The sequence below is a fragment of the Macrobrachium rosenbergii genome, chromosome 43, assembly GCF_040412425.1.
Source record: "Macrobrachium rosenbergii isolate ZJJX-2024 chromosome 43, ASM4041242v1, whole genome shotgun sequence".
Lineage (NCBI taxonomy): Eukaryota > Metazoa > Arthropoda > Malacostraca > Decapoda > Palaemonidae > Macrobrachium > Macrobrachium rosenbergii.
The window spans coordinates 42,034,330-42,061,624 of NC_089783.1; the positions used below are offsets into that span (position 1 = coordinate 42,034,330).

A 27,295-nucleotide genomic window follows, 5' to 3' on the forward strand; every position below is an offset into this window, starting at 1 on the left:
TCGAAAGGGGTTAAAGTGAATTAGATATTGCTCGTGGAATTGATAGTGGTCTATGGAATTGAGTGGCTGACCAGTGTGTGGAAGCTATGTCGGAATAAAACGAGAAGTGTTTCCTAGACATGAAGGAGAAAAATAACTTGCTCTTTGATTGAGAAGAACAGTTTCAGAGGTGACTATAAGAAATATAAAAAAAAATATACAGGCATAACATTACTCAATATACCTCACCGAGTGTTTGGTGGGGAATAGCATTATAGGTCTAGACAAGAGTAAAAATACATAGATCAGGTTTTACTGAAGAAACAGTGTTGTGACATTTATGATAGTAAAGAAAAAAGCTGTATCATGTACATGTGGACTTTATGATAGAAGTGATATAGTTGCAGTGTCGTGTACAAAGTAATTTCCTGAGTAATTAGAAGTTTTAGTGATAGAAACGAATCCTATTTCAGAATACGTAGATGTGAAAGTGCTTAGTTTTGTGCAGAAGTGGGCCTAGATAATGGTGCGGTATTTCTTCTTGGACAGTCAATATTTTTGGGCTTTGTGATAAAAAGAGTCAAGGGAAGGACAAAAACATTTACAAGTTTCTGGTAAATTGAAAGGAAGCGTTGGTATTAATAGATGATACAGTATTATTTGGCGACAGTTATGAAGCAAGATTATAGCAAAAAAAAAGGGGGGGGGGGGCGGCCCGGAACAGGTTGTGCAAATGGCATTAAATGAAGAATATTATTTTAATAACCTTTGGTATATTTGGATGAAAACCTGGAGAGATGCATCCATTGAACTTGTTAATTTGAGTTGACAATAACCTCATATAAGATGTGCGAATAAAATTTCATTGTTTCATTGTGCGTTGGGAGACACGAGGGTATTTGTTCATCCTAAGAATTATTGTAGTTCTTTACCGCTCTTGTCTTTTGCAATATAACTCTACTGTGTATCCTGGGTACAGTTGCACGAAATCAAAAATATCTATGAGAAGGATATTAAAATTAGGTTGGAGAAATAGTCAACAGATCAGTTGTTCATATGTAGAAGACTAATGTTAACTAAAACGATTAAACGGATACAGAAAAATATCTTTATATATATATATATATATATATATATATATATATATATATATATATATATATATATATATATATATATAGATATATAATTATACATATCATACGTATCTGTATATATAAATATATAACTATATATATTATATAATATATATTGTATATATATTAGATATATATTATATATACATATATAACTATGAATATATAAACATATATATATATATACATATATATATATATATATATATATATATATATATATATATATATATATATATATATATTGGATTACAATAAGCATATTGTAGCAGTGTTGCGAAAGTTTGAATTGAGCGTTATAACAGGGTGTATTAAGTGTGTCTAGACTAAGGTAAAGGGTCCAGAATAATGGAAGAGGTTCATAATTATGCCTTCATTTAAAGGTAGGGCTGATAAAGAAGGTAAAGAACTATTAACGTTACTTAGTATACCAGGGAAGATCCAGGCTAGAATTTTGGCTGAGAAGGGCAGACAGATGATAGAATTATAGCTACAGGAAGAATAGCAGGGGTTTAGACAAGTTGTCAGTGGATAATTAGTTTACTATGAAGAATTATTTGGTTATAATTGAGAACAAAGGAAGAGAATTGTATGCAGCAGTATTGGTTCTCATTGAACCGAAACGAAAGGTATTGAGGATGAATAGCATAGAGTGTAAGTCTTTATAATAGAAGCAAAACATGCCTTAGAATATTTAGGCAGCGAAGTGGCTAGTCTGGTGTGAAAGTGGGTATAAGACAAGGCTTTGGTTTGTTGCCACGATTATTTTATATTCCGTAAAGAGTGGTACGAAAGGGCAGAGAAAGGCTGATGTTTGCAGATGAAGCAGTACTGATTGGGGTAATGAGGGGAGACTGCAGAGACCAGTGAGAGAGAATAAACGTTTACATAAGAGAATTCGAGAGCAAATTTCGTCAAGAGTAAAGTTTGTGGTAAACAAATGTTGGGAATATGGATCAGTGCATGATAAGCTAGTTGAAGATAAGATGAAAAAAACACTCGCAAACTGAACTTTTTGGAAATTTTCGGAATCATTTATACTACCTTTTCTAGCGGTTTCGAAGAGCAAAACTGGAGAGAGAGAGAGAGAGAGAGAGAGAGAGAGAGAGAGAGAGAGAGAGAGAGAGAGAGGTGTCCGGGTGTGTATGAAGAGCTTTTCAACACCAGTATTAAAAAATAAAATCAACTGAATTAACGATGGGATTAAACGTACCATGTTTTTCTTATGATTAACATCTGTCGAGCTAATTAAGTCCAGTCATATTCACTTAGTTTTTAGTTAATTGAAAAGTTACGGTAAAAAAAAAAATCATTTAGGGCTATCAGTGGCAGCCATAAAAGGTGTTTCAAATCGATGACGACTAACGAGTTTGGTCTTCATTATTTATATATATTTCAAAGACTTGTTTTCATTAATGAGATATTCACAGTTTTAGATCTGATTACCATAAAGCGATCTAACGTGTCTGAAAGTGATTTTTCCTCTGTTAATTTCTGTAACCAGCAAAACATGCTGTATATCATCTATAATTGCAGGATTAATTATAGTAAATAGGACACATACCCGATAGTCCTAACGGGTTATTGTTAGTCATTGTATATTTTCCACGTATTCATATACTGCAGAACTTTCAGTGTACGAAGAGCATCGGGCACGCCTTGAAGAATGGCAAACCTATCTCGAATATTCAGTTAATATACAAGGAACAAAACTGCGGCCCTCACGGAGAGTTTTTAGATTCATAAAAGTAGTCAGATGCGGGTTCACACATTTGAAGGTTGAGAAGTAAGTGACTTTCGAAGCCAGTTAATAGCAGAGGTCTTAAATTTATTACAGTCGTTTACATGCCACGTGACTGGCAAATGCTGTGGTATATAATCCAAGAACTTTCAAAGATAAAAATTCTCTAAAAGGATTTAATTGGAAAGAAAAGTAAAAGCCGACCTCACGAGACTTCATTCAAGGTAAGTTAAAGCTGAAATTAATTAATGGCAATAAGATATACCTTGCCGTAAGTAACAGCTGTAGACTGCTTCACCAATTATGAAAATACTCTTTTCAAAAATGGATCAGTTCACCGCAGCTTTTTTGAGCTGCACAAGATAAATAACGTGAGGCATAAGAAGGGGACGTTGTATTTTGCAAAATCGCTTGAACTGGGCCGTGATACGACCCAAGAAAAGTGCCGCGCACTTCCCAAAACATGCTAGTGGAGGATTTAAGAGACTGCATTCCCATGTTTCCTAAATGAAGGCTGCTGATCAAAGCCTACATTTTTGGATTTAAAGAGCCGTAAAATTTTTGGCGCCATGAAAATGCATCAGTGATGCTCTCGACTCTTTAAATTTTGACGGGGATTTGTGACATTTTTTAGGGAAAACTCGGTGATTCTCTCTCTCTCTCTCTCTCTCTCTCTCTCTCTCTCTCTCTCTCTCCGTATATTTATGTAGTCAATATATGTGTGTGCATATATAGATATGTATATATATACATATTGACTGTAGATATGTACGTATGTATATATACATAGGGTGTGTATATGCATATACATACAGATATATATATATATGTATATATGTATATATACATATATATATATATATATATATATATATATATATATATATATATATATATATATATATATATATATAAATTACTGACACATCAGGATCAACCCAGCTTGCCTGGGTAATTCCTTGAGTGCAGTTCCCATCAGGTTCCAACTTCTTTTTGACTTGTATGGCCCTAGTGGGCAGCGCCCTCGCCTTTCAATAGAAAGACCTGGGTTCGATCCTGATGTGAGTCAGAAATTTATTTCTGTTCCACACGTGATTGTGTGTTGATTTTTATATTACATTATATTTATATATATATATATATATATATATATATATATATATATATATATATATATATATATATATATGTGTGTGTGTGTGTGTGTGTGTGTGTGTGTGTGTGTGTGTGTTTTTTTCTTGTTGCAGTGAAATAGAATGATATTTGAATTCTTACCTTAAAGAACTACATGATTGCTGTAAGTGATTTGCGTTAGCTTTCACGGTATATAAAGTATGACTCATCCTTCCTTGGTATTTAATCGCTTATTGCTGTATTTATGAAAATAAACAAACTAAAAGAGTAACAAAAATAAGGGAAAATGTGAAACTATTCTTCATAGTCTCTGTGGAAACGCCATCCTGATTAATGCAAATAGAATAATGAGTCTCCCTCCCTTAATAATTAAGGCTATATTCATTCGGAACTTCTAATTAATATGACTTAGTTAGGGAACGAAATATTTTGGCAAGAGTTATCAACATTTTTTATGATGAATTATTTATTTTTTGATTTTGATGTACTGCGTTGGAAATGCAAAATAGAATGACAATCTCCGCAGTGACAAAAATCCAGTGATTTTAATTAATATTTTCTTTTAATTATGTGAACCATAATAGTATTTCGCTTTTGATTCCCCCCCAAAAAAATTATTAGAAACCTAAACTACTTTTTCTCTCTGCGAAGTCAAAAAAGAAAATAGACTGTTAAAACCTAAGCTAAATGATCTTTGTTTAAAATTAAATAGGAAAATATACTAAAACCATAAGCTGATTACCCCCTGTTTAAAACAAAAAAAAAAAAAATTACTCAAAACCTAAACACATTTCTCTCTCTTTAAAGTAAAAAAAAAAAAGTAACTACCAAAAACCGAAACTAATTTCTCTGTTTAAAATTCAAAAAGAAAATGAACTACTTAAAGCTTAAACTAATTTCTCTCTGTTTAAAATAAAAAAAAAATTAGTTCTAAAACCCAAAAACTAATTTCTCTCAGTTTAAAACTTTTAATAAAGTAAAAAAAAAAACTAAAACTAATTTCTCTCTTTTTAAAATAAAAAAGAATAGTTCTAAACCCCTAAAACTAATTTCTCTGTGTGTAAAATAAAAAAAATAGTCTAAAACCCTCAAACTAATTTCTCTCTGTTTTAAAATAAAAAAAAAAAGTTCTAAAAACCTAAAACTAATTTCTCTCTGTTTGAGCTACATTAGATTTCAAATTTTATTCGCATCGATGTGAAAAGATTTCTTTTTGCCGACGCCTGAATTCAATTATCCTTTTGGGAATGCAGAACATTTTGGTCAGTCGTCCAAAAAAATAAGCCGTAAATACATGATAAAAGAAATTCGCGAATTTTTTTTCTAAACTTCGTCGAGAAACTGTGACAGTTTTATCACTCGGGACTTCGTGGAGATTTTTCTTTTGTGTGCTCTCGTTGCAATTTGTGGATTTTTTTAACTCAGTTTTTTTTTTGGGGGGGGGGCCCAATTTTGGGGTGTTGGGTCGGGTTGTGTTGGGCCGCGTGATGATATTTTCGTTATGACTGTGTTATCCCATATGATGACTTAATTAAGAGAGAGATGCACACCAGTCACTACTTAATTAAGAAAGTAGTGACTGGAGTGCAACTCTCTCTCTCTCTCTCTCTCTCTCTCTCTCTCTCTCTCTCTTCCTTTATTTATGAATGCAAACAACAAAGCACCCGGTTATAAAGACAATAACCCAGGAATAATTAATCCTCTCCCCCCCCCCATTTGCTTATAAATACAAACAATCAAGCCTCTGATTATAACTCTGGGATAATTAAACCTCTCTCTCTCTCTCTCTCTCTCTCTCTCTCTCTCTCTCTCTCTCTCTCTCTCTCTCTCTCTCTCATATTCATGGAGATACAATCTAACACATATCCCTCTCTCTCTCTTTCTCCATGACATAAGGATATAATGTAAGGAACAAACGCGCTGGTGCCAAATTTCGAATCACGTAGAAATCTGAAGTTGCACATGGCTAGCCATCCGTGGAAGAGGCGGTTGTCTGCTAGGCCAAAAATGATAAGTAAAAAATGCGCCGAAGTTTCTTCAGCGCAATCGAGTTTCCTGTACAGCGTATAATCAAGGCCACCGAAAATGCTGTATGAGCCGCGGCCCACGAAAATTTAACCACGGCCCGGTGGTGGCCCGTCCTATATCGTTGCCAGACGAACGGTTATGACTGACTTTAGCCTTAAATAAAATAAAAACTACTGAGGCTAGAGGGCTGCAAATTGGTATGTTTGATGATTGGAGGGTGGATGATCAACATATCAACTTGCAGCCCTCTAGCCTCAGTAGTTTTTAAGATCTGACGGAGGACAAAAGAAGTGCGGACAGAAAAAGTGCAGTAGAGTAAAGTGCGGACGGACAGACAAAGCCGGCACAATAATTTTCTTTTACAGAAAACTAAAAAGGATATACGAACTGTTAAATTAACGGATGAGAATCCTATAAAGAAAACAGTTCTCTAAAGCAGCGATTAAATGAAGCTATACATTTCAGCACAATGATTACAATAGGATAAAATTGCAAGAAAATTCGAGAACCGCATCTCTGCACAAATTAGCGAAACGTAAATGACTTCTGCGTCGCCCTGTCTGAGGGTTTACTCTCTCCCATTTAAGTTTGGCCTCATTAAGAGTAAAAGGAGGAAACCAAATAAAAACACAAAACATTCGCCACTTCAGTAGAACGGGAGTGCAGGAACGGAATGGAACGCCGAGAAAGAGAAAGTTATTTTACATATATTTGCTCTTTTCGTTAGCCAATAAATGCTACCTTCTTTTTTTGACGTCATTTTCAAGGATTTAACGGAACCATTTAAGCATTGAAGAATCTGTTTCGCAAATAAGTTCCATTCGTTTATCTTTTTCATTAGCCAAAACGTCACTATGTATTCTTTGACGTCCTCGTTGAGAAACGAGATCGTTTTAATATGTAGGAGACTACTCCCTAAATGAGTTTTTTTTTTCATTCTTACTTTGTTAGGCAATTAGGTCCACCCTCTGTTTTAACGTACTCTTGCAGAAACTGGCGTCATTTTGTTAACGCTCAAGCATAATGTTTCTTATAATGACTATCTTAGCATTATAAGGAAAAAAGAAGCATTTGTGTTTCGTTTTAGAAAGGGTTAGAAGACTAAAACAAAAATAAGTGTGAGGAAGTCTAGAAGTTAAGACTTCATTGGTGCGAATGGGTGCAATCAACTTAAATACAAATGAAAAATGAAATCGTATTTATTTTACTTAAAAGATTTCAGTAGATTTATTTATGTATAAGCTATTCGCTGGAAGCTCTCATGTGCGGAGTCGAGTTCTGCCACCGAAGGTGAAAATCTCGTCTATTCGCCCACTCGAATACAAGTCTTGTTGTGATAAGCGTATCCAGAATGATGCGAGAGAGTCAAAATGTTGTAAATTCATTATATATATATATATATATATATATATATATATATATATATATATATATATATATATATATAGCTTAATGATAAATAATATTGTTCTTTATTACAAGCTTTCGAGGTATAAAACCTCATCATCAGGCTGAAAAAACCGACAAGGATGAGAATCAATAAAATTACAATAAAATGAATTGTCATAATAAATCTTCAGCAAAAATACAAACGAAATATAAAATGAACAAGTAAATACAAACTAAAAGGGTGAGACGTAAAATAACGAAAAATTAAAAACACAGACATAAAAACATGAAAATAAAACTATAGTGAAATGTAAACAAACTGTAAAATATTTAACACCTAATTGTACTAAATTACACGATAGCTTTGAATACCAGACGAGTTGTTGTTCAATTCCAGCTTCATCTTTTAATAGTCAGCGACTCTGAAATTAAAAGGTCAAACAAAAAGACAGTACCCGAAAATCCAGGTCAGTTGGTCCTGTGCTAAACTGTGTTCTCTAATGGCAGAAAAGGGTGGTTTGGAAAGGGGAAAGCTAGTTCTAATAGAAAGACCTCTGTGTTCCAAAATTTCTGTGTCTGTATTTTTGCTGAAGATTTATTATGACAATTCATTTTATTGTAATTTTATTGATTCTCATCCTTGTCAAGCCTGATGATGAGGTTTTATACCTCGAAAGAATAAAGAATGTCCATCTTGGCATTTATTTATCATTAAGCTAAGATTTCCAAGAGCTGCCCAATTACAGACTAATTGTTTTTAATAATATATAATAATAATAATATATAATAATAATAATATATATATAATATATATATGATATATATTTGTAAGTGTGTATTATTTGTATGTATTCATATGTATATACTTCAATTAGGGCAATTGAAACAACAATTGCTTTTTACTCCTACTACTACTACTAATAATAATAATAATAATAATAATAATAATAATAATAATAATAATAATATGGGAGAAGTCCATCATTTAGGGCATTTGAAACAGCAATTGTTTTTAATAATAATAATAATAATAATAATAATAATAATAATAATAATAATAGTAATAATAATAATGATATGGAAGAAGTCCATCATTTAGGGCACTTGAAACAGCAATTGTTTTTAATAATAATAATACGGAAGAAGTCTATCATTTAGGGCATTTTAACAATAATAATAATAATAATGGAAGGGGCCCCACATTTAGGGCATTTGAAACAGCAATTGTTTTTACTAATAATAATAATAATAATAATAATAATAATAATAATATGGAAGAAGTCCATCGTTTAGGGAATTTGAAACAGCAATTGTTTTCGATAATAATAGTAATAATAATAATAACAATAATAATAATAATAATTACTGTATGGAAGGAGTCCGTCGTTTAGGGAATTCGAAACAGCAATTGGTTTTGATAATAATAATAATAATAATAATAATAATAATAATAATAATAATAATAATAATAATAATAATATGGAAGGAGTCCGTCGTTTAGGGCATTTGAAACAGCAATTGTTTTTAATAACAATAGCAATAATAATATAATAATAATAATACGCAACTGAGAGAGGATCGATGAATCACACAATGTCTCGTCTCCTTTTGCGCTCCGAATTATTTGTAGTTGTCTTCGATTACTTAATCTGGAAGTTTGTCTGCCTCAAGGCCACATGACTCAGCTGACGGAGGAGTCGTTTCTGTCTATCGGGAAATCGATAAGGCCTTTTGTTCCGTTTAATATTATTTTGCGTCATTTCGCGCTCGCGCGCGTCTTTTCTTTTCCCGGTTATTTGTTCATTTCTCTTCTTTCATTTTCAGTTACTTTATATTTTTAGAGATGTCTTTCAACATTCTCATTTTCTAGTCAGTTTCTCTTTTTGGGGTAGTTATTCCTTATTATCACTATTTCTTTATTTAGTTTTTTTTATTGTTTGTTTGTTCGCTAGTCTTTTCCTTCATTTTTGGTTACTTTATATTGTCAGTGATGTCTTTCAGCATTCTCATTTTTAGTTGTTTCCTCTTTTTGGAGTCTTTATCCTAGTTTATCACTACTTCTGTACTTAATTTTGCGATTCGTTTTATTTTTATTGATTTTCCTGTTTAACTGTTTCATTATTCCATTTACCCTTTATATACTATTTTTCTGCCGCACGTTTTCAGCGTAACGTAACTGCGCATTAGCAATTGTAGTGGCGTGTATGAACGTTTTACCTAGTATTGGAAAGAGCTGACTCCTTCTCCCAATCTAATCTTTTTAATAGCTACATTTGTTTTATGATTTTCAAATCCTGGTTATTTTCATGAATGGATCACTTTGGTGAATGTATGGTTGAAGAAGTTTTTGCGCAAAAGTGCGTATGAAATCTTTATGTGCAAATATTACGTAGTGTATATGAATGAATAGACCTTGACGCGAAAATATATCACTTGATTTTCCTGAAGCTTGTCTAGGTGTTTGACTTTGTGTTGTGACACCGATTGCTCATAATTAAAATCTCTCTCTCTCTCTCTCTCTCTCTCTCTCTCTCTCTCTCTCTCTCTCTCTCTCTCTCTCTCTCTCGTTATATTTATTGTGATAAATGTTGTATGTTTATTTTTCGGTTCACTAATGTGCATCCTACTCGGCATTCATAAAGAGTATTAGCAGTGCAACAAAAATTACTATTATATGAATATATGCACATTTACATTTCATAGGCTGATGAATTATAATATTAACAGCAAAATCTCGCCATCTTTAACGGCTGTAAACGTAAAATATGCCAAGACTTCGACCTTTAGAAATTAATGAATAATTTTGATTAACTTGAGAAGCATGAAGAAGAAAAGAAATACCACACGAAACAAGCTTCTAAAATCTTTTATGGACTATTCTCTTTAGTCAGAAGACGTTTTAATAGAATTTGCGTGTAATTTTTCTTTCCTAAATTCTCCATTTCCCCGTTGGCATGTGTTTAAATTCTTATTAGCGAATTCTTTGTATAAAAGAAAGTGGTGAAGAATTTCTTTACTCTTATGAACTTTTTTCATCTTTATATTCCTGCTGGGAACGACCAAAATTATATAACCTGAATATTATTTGGAACGACAGGGGAAAATTTGATGATATATTCGTAGACCTCATTGGCATGAGTTTGTGATAAATTATATATATATATATGAATATTATTTGGTTATATATATATATATATATAATATATATATATATATATATATAAAAATATAAGATGTATATGTATATATATATATATATATATATATCATTGGCATGAGTTTGTGTCGTTTAATATCAAATATCGATATGGATATATCATAAGGGGAATTTATATAAGTGATAAATATATATATATATGGACCCGTTCAACGACTCCGGTGGACGTTACCACGCGGTGGCAACGTCCACTGGAGTCGCGAACGGGTCCATAAGGGTATATTCATTTATCATTATATAAATATAATTCTATATAGGTATATTTGATATTAAATATTTGTATATAAAAATCATATAAAAATTTCATATATATATATATATATATATATATATATATATATATATATATATATATATATGTGTGTGTGTGTGTGTGTGTGTGTGTGTGTGTGTGTGTGTGTGTGTATTTCCGATTGTCTATATGAACAGTGCGAACAACATTCCAACTATTTACTATTATTGAAACAAGACGACCCTGTAACGAGGGTATAATATCGAGAATTAAAAGCCACAGTAGTGTTAAAAATGTTTATGTACAAAGTTAAACATAAAAAGGAGACTTTCAAATATTACTCCGTATCCCTCATCAGTCCTACTAGGCGGTAAATTAGTGGAGGGAGTGTAAAGACAACCACAGGAAACTGGTATACACCAGATTCTTCTAACTGTGTTGGTCAGGTAACCCCTGTTCAATTGTTTCTGTTATTATTATTATTATTATTATTATTATTATTATTATTATTATTATTATTAAGTAAAAGCAGGTAATGGGAAATACAGAATGAAGAGATCACTTACTAAGAAAGAAAACAGATTAACAAATAACAAGGCCTGTAAAAGACACGTTTTCCTTTATTCTTAATTTCTTTTCATATAACATTCCAAGTTTTTTTTTTATACACATAACATTTTTTACACATTTTTACACACTAATTTTTACACAGCATTTTTTTCACATAGCATTTTTACACAACTTTTTTAACACAACATTATTTGCACATTTTTTATACAACATTTTTTACAAAAAAATTTTACACAGCTTTTTTCACATAACATTTTTGCACAACTTTTTTTTTTTAACACAACATTATTTACTCATTTTTTACACATCATTTTTTAGCACATTTTTAACCCTTTTTTTACACAGCATTTTTTTATTACACGCAACATCTTTTTATTGACACATAACATTCCAAGTCCCGCCTCCGTCTCTTCATCCGAGGAACACTTTCCCTTTTGGGGCAAATTCCGGAATTGCGAAGGAATCAGGTGATAGTCAACCGCATCGCGTAACAAGGGCATATTTCGAATCGTTATCAGATTCCAAGTCGTTTTCTCCAGAACGAAATTTTATACGCAACCTTCTGGGAATACCTCGCCCACTTTAAACGATCGGTTAAGAATTAGCTGTCAATTTGTCTATACACCCGCAGGCTGACGCGTTGCTACAAACACTCGAGCGTGTGTTCAAATACACACGCGCGTGTGTATGTGTATGTATATATAGTTATATGTGTGTGCACATACATAAATAGATACATACATAAACACATATACTGTATATATATGTGAATATATTTATTCTCGTGCATCCATATGTATATATATATGTGTGTTTGCGTATGTGTCCGTCCACCATACTTCTCTTCCCCTTATAGACGAGAAGATGGAGCTTATTATTTATAAATTGCTCATCCTTTGGAACAGAGTAGCTATGAAATTGATTGAGTTACCCCCAAAGTGGCTCTTTAAAAAGCAACGCATCCATTAGCGAGAAGAACAATGGAATGATTAGATCAGATTTTTCCCATGCGCATAAATCCATTGTTAGAAAGGCTTTATACGTAGTGTGTATCTATCTATTTGTCTATCTGTAAATATATATATATATATATATATATATATATATATATATATATATATATATATATATATATATATATATATATATATATATATATATTATATATATATATATACAAGAGAGAGAGAGAGAGAGAGAGAGAGAGAGAGAGAGAGAGAGAGAGAGAGAGAGAGAGAGAGAGAGAGATTTCACCCTTGTAATTATTTATATTTTTGTGTGGATGTGATGTATATATATATATATATATATATATATATATATATATATATATATATATATATATATATATATATATATATACACACATACACAGAGAGAGAGAGAGAGAGAGAGAGAGAGAGAGAGAGAGAGAGAGAGAGAGAGAGATTTTCATCCTTGGTAATTATTTTGAGAATAAACATGTTGAGGCCTCCTGTGTGCAATTATAATATGATGATATAAAACTTTTTGGAAAGCCCACTTTTTTTTTATCCTTCTCTATCTTTCTGCACCATCTGGGATCCACAACAGGTAAATAGCAACCAGGTACATTATGCACTTTTCAGGTCAACAAATGTTGCGGGATTTTTTGGGAAACGCAGCCATAATTCCCCTAACTTTTTTTCTTAAATATTGGAAGTATTATTTTCACAAACCATATTGTCTAAAAATCTAAATCATCTGCTGCGGGCAATGATACTTGTCAATTATATTAATTGAATCTCTGTCATATAAAGCAGTTCACTACAATTTGCAATTCAACCAACTAAACCTGTTTTAACTCCATTTTGGCGTGGTGTCCTAACCACCTCCCATTAAAGTAACTGTAAATGAAATCATTGCCGGGTAATATTAAAATTCAACGGGGTTTGAATAGACCCACGCTCCGATGATTCTGTTTCCCGAAAATAAAAGGTAATTTTGCGCATGGCGCATTATTTATGCTATTAACAATTAGGGTCGTCTGTAGCCTTGCATAAAAATGACGTAGGTCAGAAGTGTACCTCTGATTACAGAATATCAATTGACGGCCATTATGCTAATATGCTAAGTAGTTTTATTCTGATTACTCGTGTATCCGTCTGACTGATTTCAAAGAGCATCATTATGGCTCTGTATAGCGTACTGTTTTAATTTTTCAATTCACTTTTCTTTAGCAAGTAAAAAGAAAATCATTCATCAGTAATTGAAAAATATCATTTGCACATTTAAAGTTTCCTTCTGGTGTATGACCCGAAGTGAATATAAGCCGCTACTCAATTTGCTTGCGCTTTTTCTCCCCGTGTTGTGACGCCAGTTTTAATAACCACAAATCAATCAATCAGTTTTCTCCCTAAGTTACGTCAATACTAGAGCATGCAAGAGTCCCGTGACGTCAGCCTGACGCACAGCGAGGCTCACTGTATTAAAAAATAGGCTAAAAAAAAAGCAAGGTTTATGTAGGGGAAAAGATTTCGTATTCCGACCCGAAGTTACGATTTGCCTGCAGGTCAGAATATTGTGGTTATTTTTTTTCGCGGAAGAAATTTTATTCCTCGATTCCGTACCATGCAGCCTTAAAGTAGTACCGAAAAAATATCCATTTTCATTTCCAAAATGAAAATATTTTCTATGATTAAATTAAATACCTGTTTTTACGATTTATTAGATAAATTGTATATAGAAGCTAACTATTTTTTCTCGGTTTTTAAAAATAAATTAGATGCGAGACACTTGCTGATACTGAAAAGAAACAAGGAAGTCAACTTCCTCTGCATTATACAGTATTAGTTTAAATTATGTCATTATCATCTTGTTATTAAATCATGAAAAATGTAAGCTGTAGGACAATGGATGCCATTGCGTTCGATACATATTAATGATTCAAACAAAATTATGTATTAAATCCAGAAAAAAAACAGCAGCCATTCTCTAGTTTGCATATTATAAAGACTTGCAAACAGGTGCACGCAGAATCAATGAAGAATGAATAAAATGTGCATTATGATTAGCTGATGGTAATAAAACTATTAAAAAGCCACTGAATGTTACCAGAGAATGAAAATATCACTATGTAGGTTCTAAACTAACATAACAATTTTTGAAGGCGAATTTAAAACCTATATAAAGATTAAACTCTGCAAGTACATGAAACACTTCCTTGATGTAGAAAGTAGAATCAAAGCCTACTTAATAAAGCTGTAATTCTCTAAGTGTTTTCAGTCTTAAAAAGGATATTATATATCAGGAAATTACCATATGCTATTCTTATTCTTGAAAGAAATTAGCTTTGCGTATTTGTATGTAAGAGAACCATGATGTGAAAGCAAATTAACGTAATGCATAATAATACTTTATTTTCTGGATATAATGGTTTTGCTTTTCTTTCACGGGATCGTGAGAAAATGCTCATTTACGCGTTTACAACCTGGATGAATGAATACATTTGAGTGATATCAGGAGGGGTCATGTGAAATGGCAAGTTTCTGGAGAAATGAACTTTATTCGAAATCATATAAATTTATCAGTTGGTCAAACTGTAATAATTTATGTAACTTGTACCATTTTGTATGGAGTGAATTCAGTTCGACGTCTTAGACGGATTTCAGACAGATTTAAAAAATTTTACACTCGTTTTGCGTTTTAGGTTGAACAAGAAATTAGGTTAAACTTTGTTTTGTTATCCGTTGAAGATACATGCGTAGTTTGAAAAAGTACCACGGCAATCCTAAGATTATTTTAGATGAAATATTTCAGAAATTGTAGATGACTTACTGAAAGTTCATGCTTAGACAAGGTTGAAGCCTTGCAATTGCAAAACATCATTATTAAAGTTGATGAATCTCTTTATAAGACGTGGAAACATTATCTCTTGTATTTCTGATAAAATTTCAGAAAAGACTTTCTTTCATATGCATGAAAACAATTTAGAAAACACTGGATATAATTCAGAGTTTTCCCAAGTGGTAGGGATTTTCAAAGCTTATCAAATTGATCCTCTGGAGACCATAAAATATTTATGTTGCAGATCAAAGGAACTCTTTAAATCATTTTGAATTTCTTTTGACCTCGACTGAGTTGTGAAGAGGCTGTTCTTTTGAATTCAGATTAATGCAGAGGCTACAGAATACAACAGTGCGTTCAAGTTGTGTGCTTTATTTTCTAGGCAGAAATTATTCAAATACGTCCTAAGGGAATCAATGAGAGATGAAAGGTTTGATGTTGCAAGTTCTGCTGACAAGTAATTTTGATTTCACAGAAATATGGCTTCTAATTAATCATACAGTAATTGTATGACAGAAGTGATATGTTATATTAATGCAGTAGTCAAAGTGATTCACTGCAGATTATGGAACGGAAGGGGTTTCAATTCAAGTAAGTTTTTGCATGTAATAGAATTGGAAAATTCGTGCGTTAATGATTGCCTGTTTCCTGAGTTTTTATAGTACAGCACTTTTAATCTAGAATTTTTATGAAATTCGTTATGAAAATGCGACATGAAACTTAAGATAGTAGATAAAAAAAAAAAGTTTCATTCTTTTCATATGCGCAGTCAATCCAGGAAATATGCTTATTTTCTGAATATCCCAGTTGACATGATATTCTTTGTAACATTGCAATATGAAATTTACGATAGATAATAAAAAAAGTTTCATCCTTTACGTCTTCGCAATGAACCAGGGAAATATTTGCTTAATTTCATGATTTTACTGTTGACATCCAACTGTCCAACCGCTCTGTTTTTATTTTCCAAATAGAAAACACCTTCCTAAGAAGGAAAACGAGACGTTTCGACGTATGCATACCAAGCTAATGAAATGAGGCAAGGAGATGCATCACCCGTGACAGTTTTTAATATTTCTTTGCTTTTTTTGCGGAGTCACTCGACTTCATTACCTCAGCCAAGAGAGTAATACTTGTAGCTTGATTTTCTGTCTGTCTGTCTGTCTGTCTGTCTGTCTGTCTGTCTGTCTGTCTGTCTGTCTGTCTGTCTGTCTGTCTGTCTGTCTGTCTGTCAAACAGTGAAAGTTAGTGAACGATTTTGAATTTAACCTAGTAAAAGCATTCATTAGTCGACCTTTTGGGGGATTAATATTCTGTGGGAATCGAACGAAAATTTTTCAGTTTTTGGAATATAAAGTACGCGTTCATTTTCAATATTATTCATGAAAAGTTCGTCTAGAAGGAGTTACGCAACGACTGTTTACAGGTAAATTTATCAAAATCCGTTCTTTCCTTCTCGAGATATTTCTTAAATCAATTACAAAAACACACACACACACATACAGTTGCCTTGGTGGAGGTTTGCAACCTGTCTGGCCTTTTTAGTTATCATATGTTACCGTTTGGTCTTCCTCTATAACATTTTATCACATAATCAAATCAATATATTATTATAACTATGAATTACAGTTTCATTTTTTTATTATATAATTATTTTTCGTCGCGTTTCCTGCCATTAAAGGACTGCGATACTAGATTGGGTATGACGTCAGCAACTGTGATAAGGGCAAATTGACCGAGATCTTTAGATTAAAGTTTGTTATATTGCATTCGCACTGAATGCAATTATTGCCAGGCAAACTAAGTTCTCGCTGCTGTTATTGCTTGTGTTAGTGTCAATTGGTCTTGTGTCAGACTGCACTCGTGTCCCTTGCCAGATGAGTCGCCTTATCTAATCTCAGAAGCATTCTAGTTTGATATTTCGAAGGCAGCGTAAAACACGTATTTTATTTTTGCTAAACGTATGCATGTTTAATTCAGTTCATATTCCTAAGTTATTATTATTATTAAAATAGTTTTTCCAGACCACAGAGCTGATCATGAGATCTCACAGGGCTGGCCCGAAGGATTTGTTTTTACTTATAATTTTTTGTTTATATTTTGTCAGTTAAATTACAAATTTTCAAAAAGCTTAAAATTGTATTGATCGCAAATGTTGATGTTTCTGACAAAAATTTCACTGATCAAGTTCCAAAACTTGATAGTCACTGTAAGTAGGGCAGTGTTAGTAATGAATAGGGCAAGGTTAGTAATAAATAGGGCGGGGTTACCAAAGGCAATATCATAGGAAATAATGATGAATTGGGACGAATATGCTGCCCTTGGCTATCTCTTGGATTTTCCTAAGAAAAACCACTAGAAGGACAAGACCTGAAGTCGTGGGGAAGGTACCGGTGATTAAAAATTCATTGCTGCGGTAGTTTGGAGACCCTTTTAGCCTCTCCTTCGGGGGAGAGAGAGAGAGAGAGAGAGAGAGAGAGAGAGAGAGAGAGAGAGAGAGGAGTTATTCACTGACCTTTGGAGGATGAAAGCGCAGAGGGCACAGAATCCACCCAACCCCAGGGGAGACACCCGAACTTAATGGAGTTTCCTCACGTCAGATCTGTGCATAGATATTTATTTTATTTCCACTTACGAACATCAAGATCTTCCGGACTTTTGAAAACCAGATCTGGAGGGATTTGGGTATATTTCTTTGCCCTCTTACATTCATGAAATGTAATGCTTTTACTCAGTTTAAGAAATCTAGAACTATTTTCTAGTCATGCTTCGGTCATTTGTCTTTTTATATACTGCAGATAACAAAAATTCAAAATAAAATGAGGTTCATGGATGAAATTCTTTACATTCTCATTTCTGCCCTAAAATAGAAAACTGCAGTATCTGCAAAATTTTCGAAATTGGGATATGCCACCTACTGGGCTCGTGAAACACAAAATACACAAGTCACTGCAGTTTCAGAATGATTCTTCAGTGTTTCCACGGGTATTTAGGGGGTCCCATTTGCAGTATCTGCAAAATCAGTAGTAAGGCAAGGGAAAACTGCAGTATCTACAATTTTTCTTTTTTGTATTTTTGCAGATACTGCAGTCTTCAATTTAGGGCAGATTTGTCATTCAATATAAGTTTTCGGTTAATACAGTCTTTTCTTTAACATTTAAGTTAAACTCTATACAGCCAGTATTGATATGGTATTGATAATGTCATGTAAGACACACAAGTAACAGTGGTTTTCAGAGTTTTGGTCAGAGTACGTCAAAATTCAAGAGCAAAAAAAGTTATTCACTATTAGGATTCGGTTTTCATTGTGCTTTTAGTTTTGCAAAATGTTTAAGTGGCTGCAGTGTAATACAGATTTAATTAATCGTGTTAAAAAAGTTCTGAAAATTAATAAACGCATATTGCTAAAGGGCAGGTTGAAAGTTTAATTAATTTTGTTATTAGTATTCAGCAAGTAGATTATGACGAGCATATTGGTAATATGAATGACAAAAAAAACACCTTTTTTAAAGTTTGAAAAAAAAGTCTGAAAGGAATGAATGAATACTGGAAGAAATAAGATTACAAATATGGTACCAATTTCTCGATAAATGATTTGAGATGTATTTTCAGGTTTGTTTGCTTAAGAAAAATATGAAAATTTAATATGACATATTTTGATTGTCATATGCACCTTGTAATAATAATGAATGACAATCGAGTGTATATTATATATATATATATATATATATATATATATATATATATATATATATATGTATATATATATACTGTATATGTGTGTATATATATGTGTATGTGTGTGTGCTTGTTTTTAGCAGTTATATAGAACTCATGGCAACATGCTTATTACTTGTTCCATTTGTAGTTTCAACGAATGTTTAACTTAATTTTACCTCAAACAAACAAAACCTCAGTTCATTCACTTACCGACAATCCTTAGCACAAGCACTCGTGTATATCTAAATTCTTTTAATCATTTTATATTCAAATGACAACCATTATATGTTTTTCAAAAACTCAGGGACAGTCGAGCACAACCATTCCCAATCTTCGGATCCCTTACAAACATTTTCTAAGCGTGCGACAAAACGTGAAAATATAAAATCACGTTCATATTTAGGAAAGAATTCTAGGTCGTACATAATTGAATGCTCTCCTCTCATATAAATGACGTTGTTAAACATGTATTTGTCCACGTGTTCGTCACAGATTAATTGCATTCCGAAATAATTTTATTTTAGGTGTCTCATTTGTCGGCCGTTTCTGTAATTCTTTATTTGCATTACTTTTCAGTTTCATAGGTTTAATATGTTTTTATGATTTGTCTTAATAATAATAATAATAATAATAATAAAAATAATAATAATAATAATAATAATTTTGTTGGGAGAAAAACTCTCTATCACAGGAGTTCGTAAATGTTCTAAAGGGTCCACAATAATATAATTGTTAAAGGCTCGAGTAGAATTTTATAAAAGCTTTCGAACCCTTCTCTGGGTTCATCTTCATTATTGTGGACTCTTTAGAACAAATATAATAGTAATGACCATGATTAGGATAATAATAATAATAATAATAATAATAATAATAATAATAATAATAATAATAATAATAATAATAATAATAATAATAATAATAACAAAATACCGTAAGTGAACTATATAAAACTTAATTTTTCACTATCATCAACAATACTTTATCCTAACCATACACACTTCATCACAAGAAACCATTTTGGCTTATGAATTAAAGCAATATCTAGACGTATATGTAATAAACTTTAATATTCTGGATATATGTATTAAATGTAATCAAATACTTTTCCCGAACCACGTATAGAAGAAGTACTCTCTCGCTCTCAGGCATAAATGCACAGACACAAGGACGCTGTACAAAGGAAACAAAATATAGGAAATTATTTGAACCCAACAAACTCTGTGATAAAGGAAATGGATATTTCAAATATGTTCAAAATGCTGATTTATTATAGGCCACATAGATTATAATGCATGGCATTCTCGATCAAAAACAAATTTATGGTAATAACAGTGCTTTTATGCATTGCTTGGCTTCTCCTACCTATCCCGCATTCCTAAGTGAAAAAATAATTTTTTTCGTGTCTGTACAGAACATCAAAACCAAATGTCAGTATATATTTAAATGAGCTGTTGAATATAATATGATTTCCGAAAAAAAAAAAATTGGGAAGTCACTTGAAGCTGAGAAGGGCATATGAAATAGAAGATTGGAAGTTTTATCATTACAGCTGGGTTTAACCTAATAACCTGCGACAAAGTAGGGAGATTGCAGAATTATTTTGAACCAGAAAATAAGTCGAGAAAATATTAAAGAAAGAGAAGTCTGAGTAACATTAGTGTGATTGTTTTGACAAAGCAGTTTCAATGACATTTTTTTACTTATTTTTTTCTGTTTTTTGTCATCCCTGCATTCCTTCTCTCCCCATCGCCAAGAATCCTTCGATAAAATACTTTCCATTTTGTACTTATTTACATTTTTGTTTAAATATTGCATTTTGACAGTTATAATAAACAAGGTTGAATGTTTTTAAAAACTTGGTAACCAAATGTTTTGTATTGAATGGGATCGCACACGACACCAAGCTCCATCAGTCATGACATATTATCATTATCCTTTGTAAGTTTTTCTTTTAATTACGTATGTTAATAATAATAATAATAATAATAATAATAATAATAATAATAATAATAATAATAATTGCCCGAATCCACAATCTCATAGGTAGTATTCATATTTTGTCCTCAGGAAATTTGAGTCTAATTCGTTTATTCGTTGCTGGGCGGAGGGTGTGGATGTCAAGGGGGAAAATAATTTGCAAGCTAACACCAATTCGCCCGTATAATCACTTTGAGGTAGTTTTTATATTTCTCTCTCTCTCTCTCTCTCTCTCTGTCCATGTGGTATTTGAAAATATCATACGAAGTATACTTTGTGTGTGTGTGTGTCTCTCTCTCTCTCTCTCTCTCTCTCTCTCTCTCTCTCTGTTCATGTGGTATTTGAAAATATCATACAAAGTATACTCTCTCTCTCTCTCTCTCTCTCTCTCTCTCTCTCTCTCTCTCTCTCTCTCTCTCTCTCTCTCTCTCTCGTCGATATCACAGTCTCACTAATATGTTTCTTTAGTACACTTCATATTCTATCAAACCCACACTACTATCTCTCTCTCTCTCTCTCTCTCTCTCTCTCTCTCTCTCTCTCTCTCTCTCTCATCGATAACACAGTCTCATCTTTTTGTTACACTTCATATCCTCTCCAGCCTAACACTACTCTCTCTCTCTCTCTCTCTCTCTCTCTCTCTCTCTCTCTCTCTCTCTCTCTCTCTCTCTCAGTGTGTTCATGTGGTATTTGAAAACATCATTTGTGTTCTCTCCAGCCCCTGCCTCTCTCTCTCTCTCTCTCTCTCTCTCTCTCTCTCTCTCTCTCTCTCTCTCTCTCTCTCGTTGGTATTACAGTCTCACTAATGCATCTTTTATTTTCTAGGTCACAATGGACTATATACGAGAATTCGACATTCGACTGGAGAAGGAGATGTACTATGCAGGAGAGACGCTACAAGGCCAAGTTATCTTGAACACAGTCGAAAATTTCAAGCTTAGAGGTGAGTCTCCTTTATATTTCATCATTTGAATGCTCTTGTGTTTACCATTTGATAGATCGGGGAGTTAATGGACTCCTGGTTTTACCTAACGCATTCCATCTTTTACATTCGCTTGTGTTTACCATCGTGAAATTAGTGTACTCTTGACTTTACTTAAAGCATTCCATCATTTATATTCGCTTGTGTTTGCCATCGTGAAGTTAATGTCCTCCTGGCTTTACTTAAAGCATTCCATCATTTATATTCGCTTGTGTTTGCCATCGTGAAGTTAATGTCCTTCTGACTTTACTTAACGCATCCCATCATTTATATTCGCTTGCGTTTGCCATCGTGAAATTAATGTCCTTCTGACTTTACCTAACGCCTTCCACCATTTAAATTCGCTCGTGTTTACCGTCGTGAAGTTAATGTCCTCCTGCCTTTACCTAACGCCTTCCACCATTTAAATTCGCTCGTGTTTACTTTCGTGAAGTTAATGGCCTCCTGGCTGTACTTAACGCCTTCCACCATTTAAATTCGCTTCTTTTTACCATATCAGAGATCCGGAAGTTATGTACTCATGACTTTACTTAACGTTGTAGATCAATGTCTGGAGAGTGTCTGTTAGTGTTGGAAACGATTTAAATAAATGTAAAACATGAAAAACATGAAAAGGGGTTTTAATGCAAAGAACGCCCAAGATGATATGTGATAACTAACATCCTGGTGGAAATTAAATGAATACTTTTTATGATTTTACATAGAGTCTTGTTTAATTTTGTTAAATTCTTTTCACGTAGTTCATTAATGGAAGGGTGTCTATTTACGTTGGAAATGATTCAAGTAAATGTGACAACAAAAACAAATTATAGAGGTTTTAATGCAAAATAAACCCAAGATCATAAATGATTGCAAACATCCTGAGTGCCTGGCTGGTGGAAATTAAAAAATTATTTTTGTGATTCCCTGCGGCTTTCCTTCCACGAGGGGTCTTCCGTATAACGAAGGAGATTCTTGGTGTTGATTAAAACGAATTACTTTTAAGATTTCCTTTTGATGCTCACACACACACACATATATATATATATATATATAGAGAGAGAGAGAGAGAGAGAGAGAGAGAGAGAGAGAGAGAGAGAGAGAGAGAATCTCACCTGCTCAGTATGTAATCGTAAAAAAAATAAGACGATGGGTTGCAACAGATATTGTCACAATATTATATATGCTTACTTAAATGCGAAATGTTACCAGAGTTCAATGAAATACAAAGTATTTGAGCAAAAGAAACAACTCTAACGTGTAAAGGTTTTTCATAAGACGTTTCATGACATCAACTGATTTATAGTGCCTTTTGATGTACTGTCAGATCGAACAGGTATACTAAAGTTCAGGGGATCTTGAAGAGCTATTATTCTTTCTTATCTTGTTTTTAAGACAAAACTCAAGGTAAGCAGATCAAATGATTGAACGGTAGAATATTTTATATGCACGTTACGTCTCTGCTGAAAATCAAGGTCGTGTTACTTCATGAGTCATATAAAGTTTATTGTAATCCTTATGAAGCATATATATATATACATTCTATGTATATATGTGTGTGTGTGCATACCTAATATATCGATATCGAATTCGCTGTACCTTAGAAAAATTTTACAAGAAGGGGAATTATAATTGGTAGGTGCATCTCCTTCAGTCAAGATTCGAACCTGGGTCTTTGGTTTACATACAGTGATAAAGAACAGCATTGAGAGAGAGAGAGACCTCTGGAATTATTTTAAAGGGGAGTACCAGCCGAGGTAACCCAAGACAAAGGAACCAATATACAGTGCATCTAAACTCTCTCTCTCTCTCTCTCTCTCTCTCTCTCTCTCTCTCTCTCTCTCTCTCTCTCTCTCTCTCTCTCTCTCTCTCTGTCGAGCGTGTCTCAGTTAAAGGCAGCATGGGAATCTGGATGATGCTGCTTCATCTTGTTACCATTATTGCCTCAAATCCAGACGATTACCTGAGCTCCTCGAACACTGAGATGGGACGAATATTGATTACGGGAAAGGGATGATTGTCAGTCATAGGGTGTTTAAATAGCTTTGTGAACAGTGGCAGTGTGAATATTCTTGACGCGAATAAATATTGTCGACTAGACTTGGGCGAATACCATTTTCCATAGAGAATTCAGTGTTTATCGTCGCGAAGGAATTATGTTAATTATCATTGAAGGCATGTGCATAATTGTATGTTGAGAGAGAGAGAGAGAGAGAGAGAGAGAGAGAAGTGTAATAATAAAGCAGAATTTCAAGGACAATGTAGAGAAAGAGAGAGAGAGAGAGAGAGAAACACCGAAGTGTAATAATATAACAGATTTCAAGGACAGTGGAGAGAAAGAGAGAGATAGCAGAATTTCAAGGACAATGGAGAGAGAGAGAGAGACCGAAAGGTTGTAATAATATAACAGACTCTCAAGGACAACGGGGAGAGAGAGAGAGAGAGAGAGAGAGAGAGAGAGAGAGAGAGAGAGAGAGAGAGAGACACTGAAGTGTGATAATATAACAATTTCAAGGGCAACGGAGAGAAAGAGAGAGAGAGAGAGAGAGAGGTGTAATAATAGAATTTCAAGGACAATGGAGAGAGAGAGAGAGAGAGAGAGAGAGAGAGAGAGAGAGAGAGAGAGAGAGATTCGTATCCGGGAGGATATCAGACAGTTTTTTTTGTGTAACGTAACAGTATTTTAATCCGATTAACTTGAAATATCTACATTAACGTAAGATTTAATGGAACTAGTGCTATTATATAAACCAGTCTCTACGTTAATTTTTATGATTAAATCATTACCTAAGAACAGATTATACATTTTCCACGGGTTACCAATTAACCCACATTCCCTCTGAAGACAAGTTTATATAAGTATTTACGAAATAAGAACAGTACTCTGGTAATTAAACAGTATATATGAGGTTTTAGAGTTCTTTAATTCTTATTAACTGTCTTTTTACTCTAAGTTGGGTCATAAGCGATTAAATTATCGTTCGTTATGGTGATATCTTGATCGTATGATAGCAGTTAATTCCCCTTCTGTTTTGCTAGGTGATTCAGAATGTAATAATTTGACACTTTTACTACTTCAGCCTTACTACTATTACCACAACAATAACAGCTAATACTACTAATAATATTACTGTTAATACTTACATAAGAAAAAGTCAAGGCCATAACATCTAACGGTGTTGGGGGCGTGTCATGTATAGAGGCATTTCCTAATAATATCAATAATATAATAATAATAATAATAATATTGTTTACTTTTCGTATCGAATTTTTTTAAGCATACATTTCGTTGACATATATATATATATATATATATATATATATATATATATATATATATATATATATATACATATAAATGTATTATTGTATATATATACTGTATATATATCATCGGAATGTATGCTTTGAAAAATTCTATACGAAAAGAAGTAAACAATATTATTATGATGATGATGATGACGATGATGATTATTATTATTATTATATATTATTAATATTATTATGAATGCCTCAATACAAGACACGCCCCCAACACCATTAGATATCATGGCCTTGACTTTTACTTACGTAAGTATTAACAGTAATATTATTAGTAGTATTATCTGTTTTTGCTGCGGTAATGGTAGTCGGGCTGAAGTAGTAAAAGTGTCAGATTATTACATTCTGAATCACTTAGCAAAACGGAAGGGGAATTAATCTTAGGACAGCCCACACCGCCATCTCACACACTATACCTTCCCAACTCCCGACTGGAGGGCAAGTTATGATTTTCATCAAGGACCTCACCGAGATATTAATCATGGTCTTGCCTTGTGCTCAAGGTCTCAGAGACCAGCCTTTGACTCGGGGGAACTAGATTCCCCGGGAACTGGAAATATCCTGATTAAAGCATTAATGATGGGGAGCTTAAAAGGTTTGCAAACGGAAGCATAATTTTCCGCTTCACACTGTTCTGATGGCAAGGCCGCTTCTTTTTCCTTTTATGACCTTCGTGCCCGAATTGCTAATGCCCTGGACTCTCACTCGAAAGACCGGGGTTCGGTCCCTTGGTGAGTCAGAAATTTATTTCTGTGAAGCACTTTCCCGTGTGTTCATTTCCATATAATATATATATATATATATATATATATATATATATATATATATATATATATATATATATGTATATATCTATATACATATATGTATCTATATATATATATATATATATATATATATAATATATATATATATATATGTATATAAATGAAAGTATGTGTGTGTGTGTGTATGTTCCAGTACTAATCCTAGCTTTTCTACGACAATAATGCCTAAGCACTAAAAACTGTTTTGTGTTGGCTACCCAGAACTCAACTCTGTGACCTGGGTTGACGTGAATACGTATCTGACATTATAGAGGCTCAAACTGGTATTCGGAACCGAAATAATGTTAGTTTACCTTTGGAAAATTTCAGTTGAAATGATCAAGAAATTGTCATGGGGGCATACATAGAATCCTCACTATCTTTATCACATTCACTATATACTATTGCACTTGTCTCCTGTTCAAATGATTTGCACTAATTTCTGTATTCGGGATACAATCTATGAATTTAATGATCAACTTTCTAACCAAAGACAGAGTTTCGTTAATTCATCTGGTAAATCACCATAATGAAGTATATATAAGTATATCAGATAAGTATGACATAATTGATTAAACATTTATATCCTGATAATGTAAAAAAAAAAAACACACACACACACACACACACAGAATTACAGATAAGCAAGCGCAAGTCTTTTTTTCTCATTTCGACTGAAAAATCCTTAGGGCCAGCCCTATGAGAGCTGTTAGCCAGCTCAGTGGTCTGCTTAAACTGTTTTAATAATAATAATAATAATAATAATAATAATCGAATGAAAAATAATAAAACAAAAAATAAAACAAACAAAAATGATCTCTTCATACGAGTGTCACCGTGAAAACACCGTTCCACAAAATAAACTGACGTAGTACCATCCCTCAAAAAGCAACTGCGTGATGAAAGGTTGGGTTATTTCCCAACGATTCGTTCTTGGTTCAGTGAAAAATTTGGCCTTCATTTCTTTCATGGGCTCCTTTTTGCGGAAACGTGAAAATTTATTTGGCACAGCAAATATTCTGCTTTTCAGTAATTCTGAACGCAGTCGTAGCTCTCTCTCTCTCTCTCTCTCTCTCTCTCTCTCTCTCTTAAAATTTTCTTGAAGCAGATTCTGAAAAAGAAACATTTAGGCGTTACAGGCTAAGCCATCTTGACTGGCTGGCTACTTCACTGAAGAAACTTTATTATTTCTAGAATCCAGATTAGCTCCTAACTCCCGCCTGAGTAGAATGGGTACGAACTCCTGAACAGGAATCGCATCAGTAACAGCAACCCACAAT

General features: G+C 33.1%; 1 protein-coding gene across 2 annotated transcripts in view; it reads left to right on the forward strand.

Moving 5' to 3' along the window:
• Nucleotides 1–27,295, forward strand: part of LOC136828811 (arrestin domain-containing protein 2-like) — a 355,899-nt gene that overhangs the window by 240,208 nt on the left and 88,396 nt on the right. For both annotated transcript variants that reach the window (XM_067087043.1, XM_067087042.1), the window contains one exon: nt 21,753–21,870. In XM_067087043.1, the coding sequence (XP_066943144.1) occupies nt 21,759–21,870 (112 nt within the window). In that variant the 5' untranslated portion in view covers nt 21,753–21,758. The remainder of the gene's footprint in view (nt 1–21,752; nt 21,871–27,295) is intronic.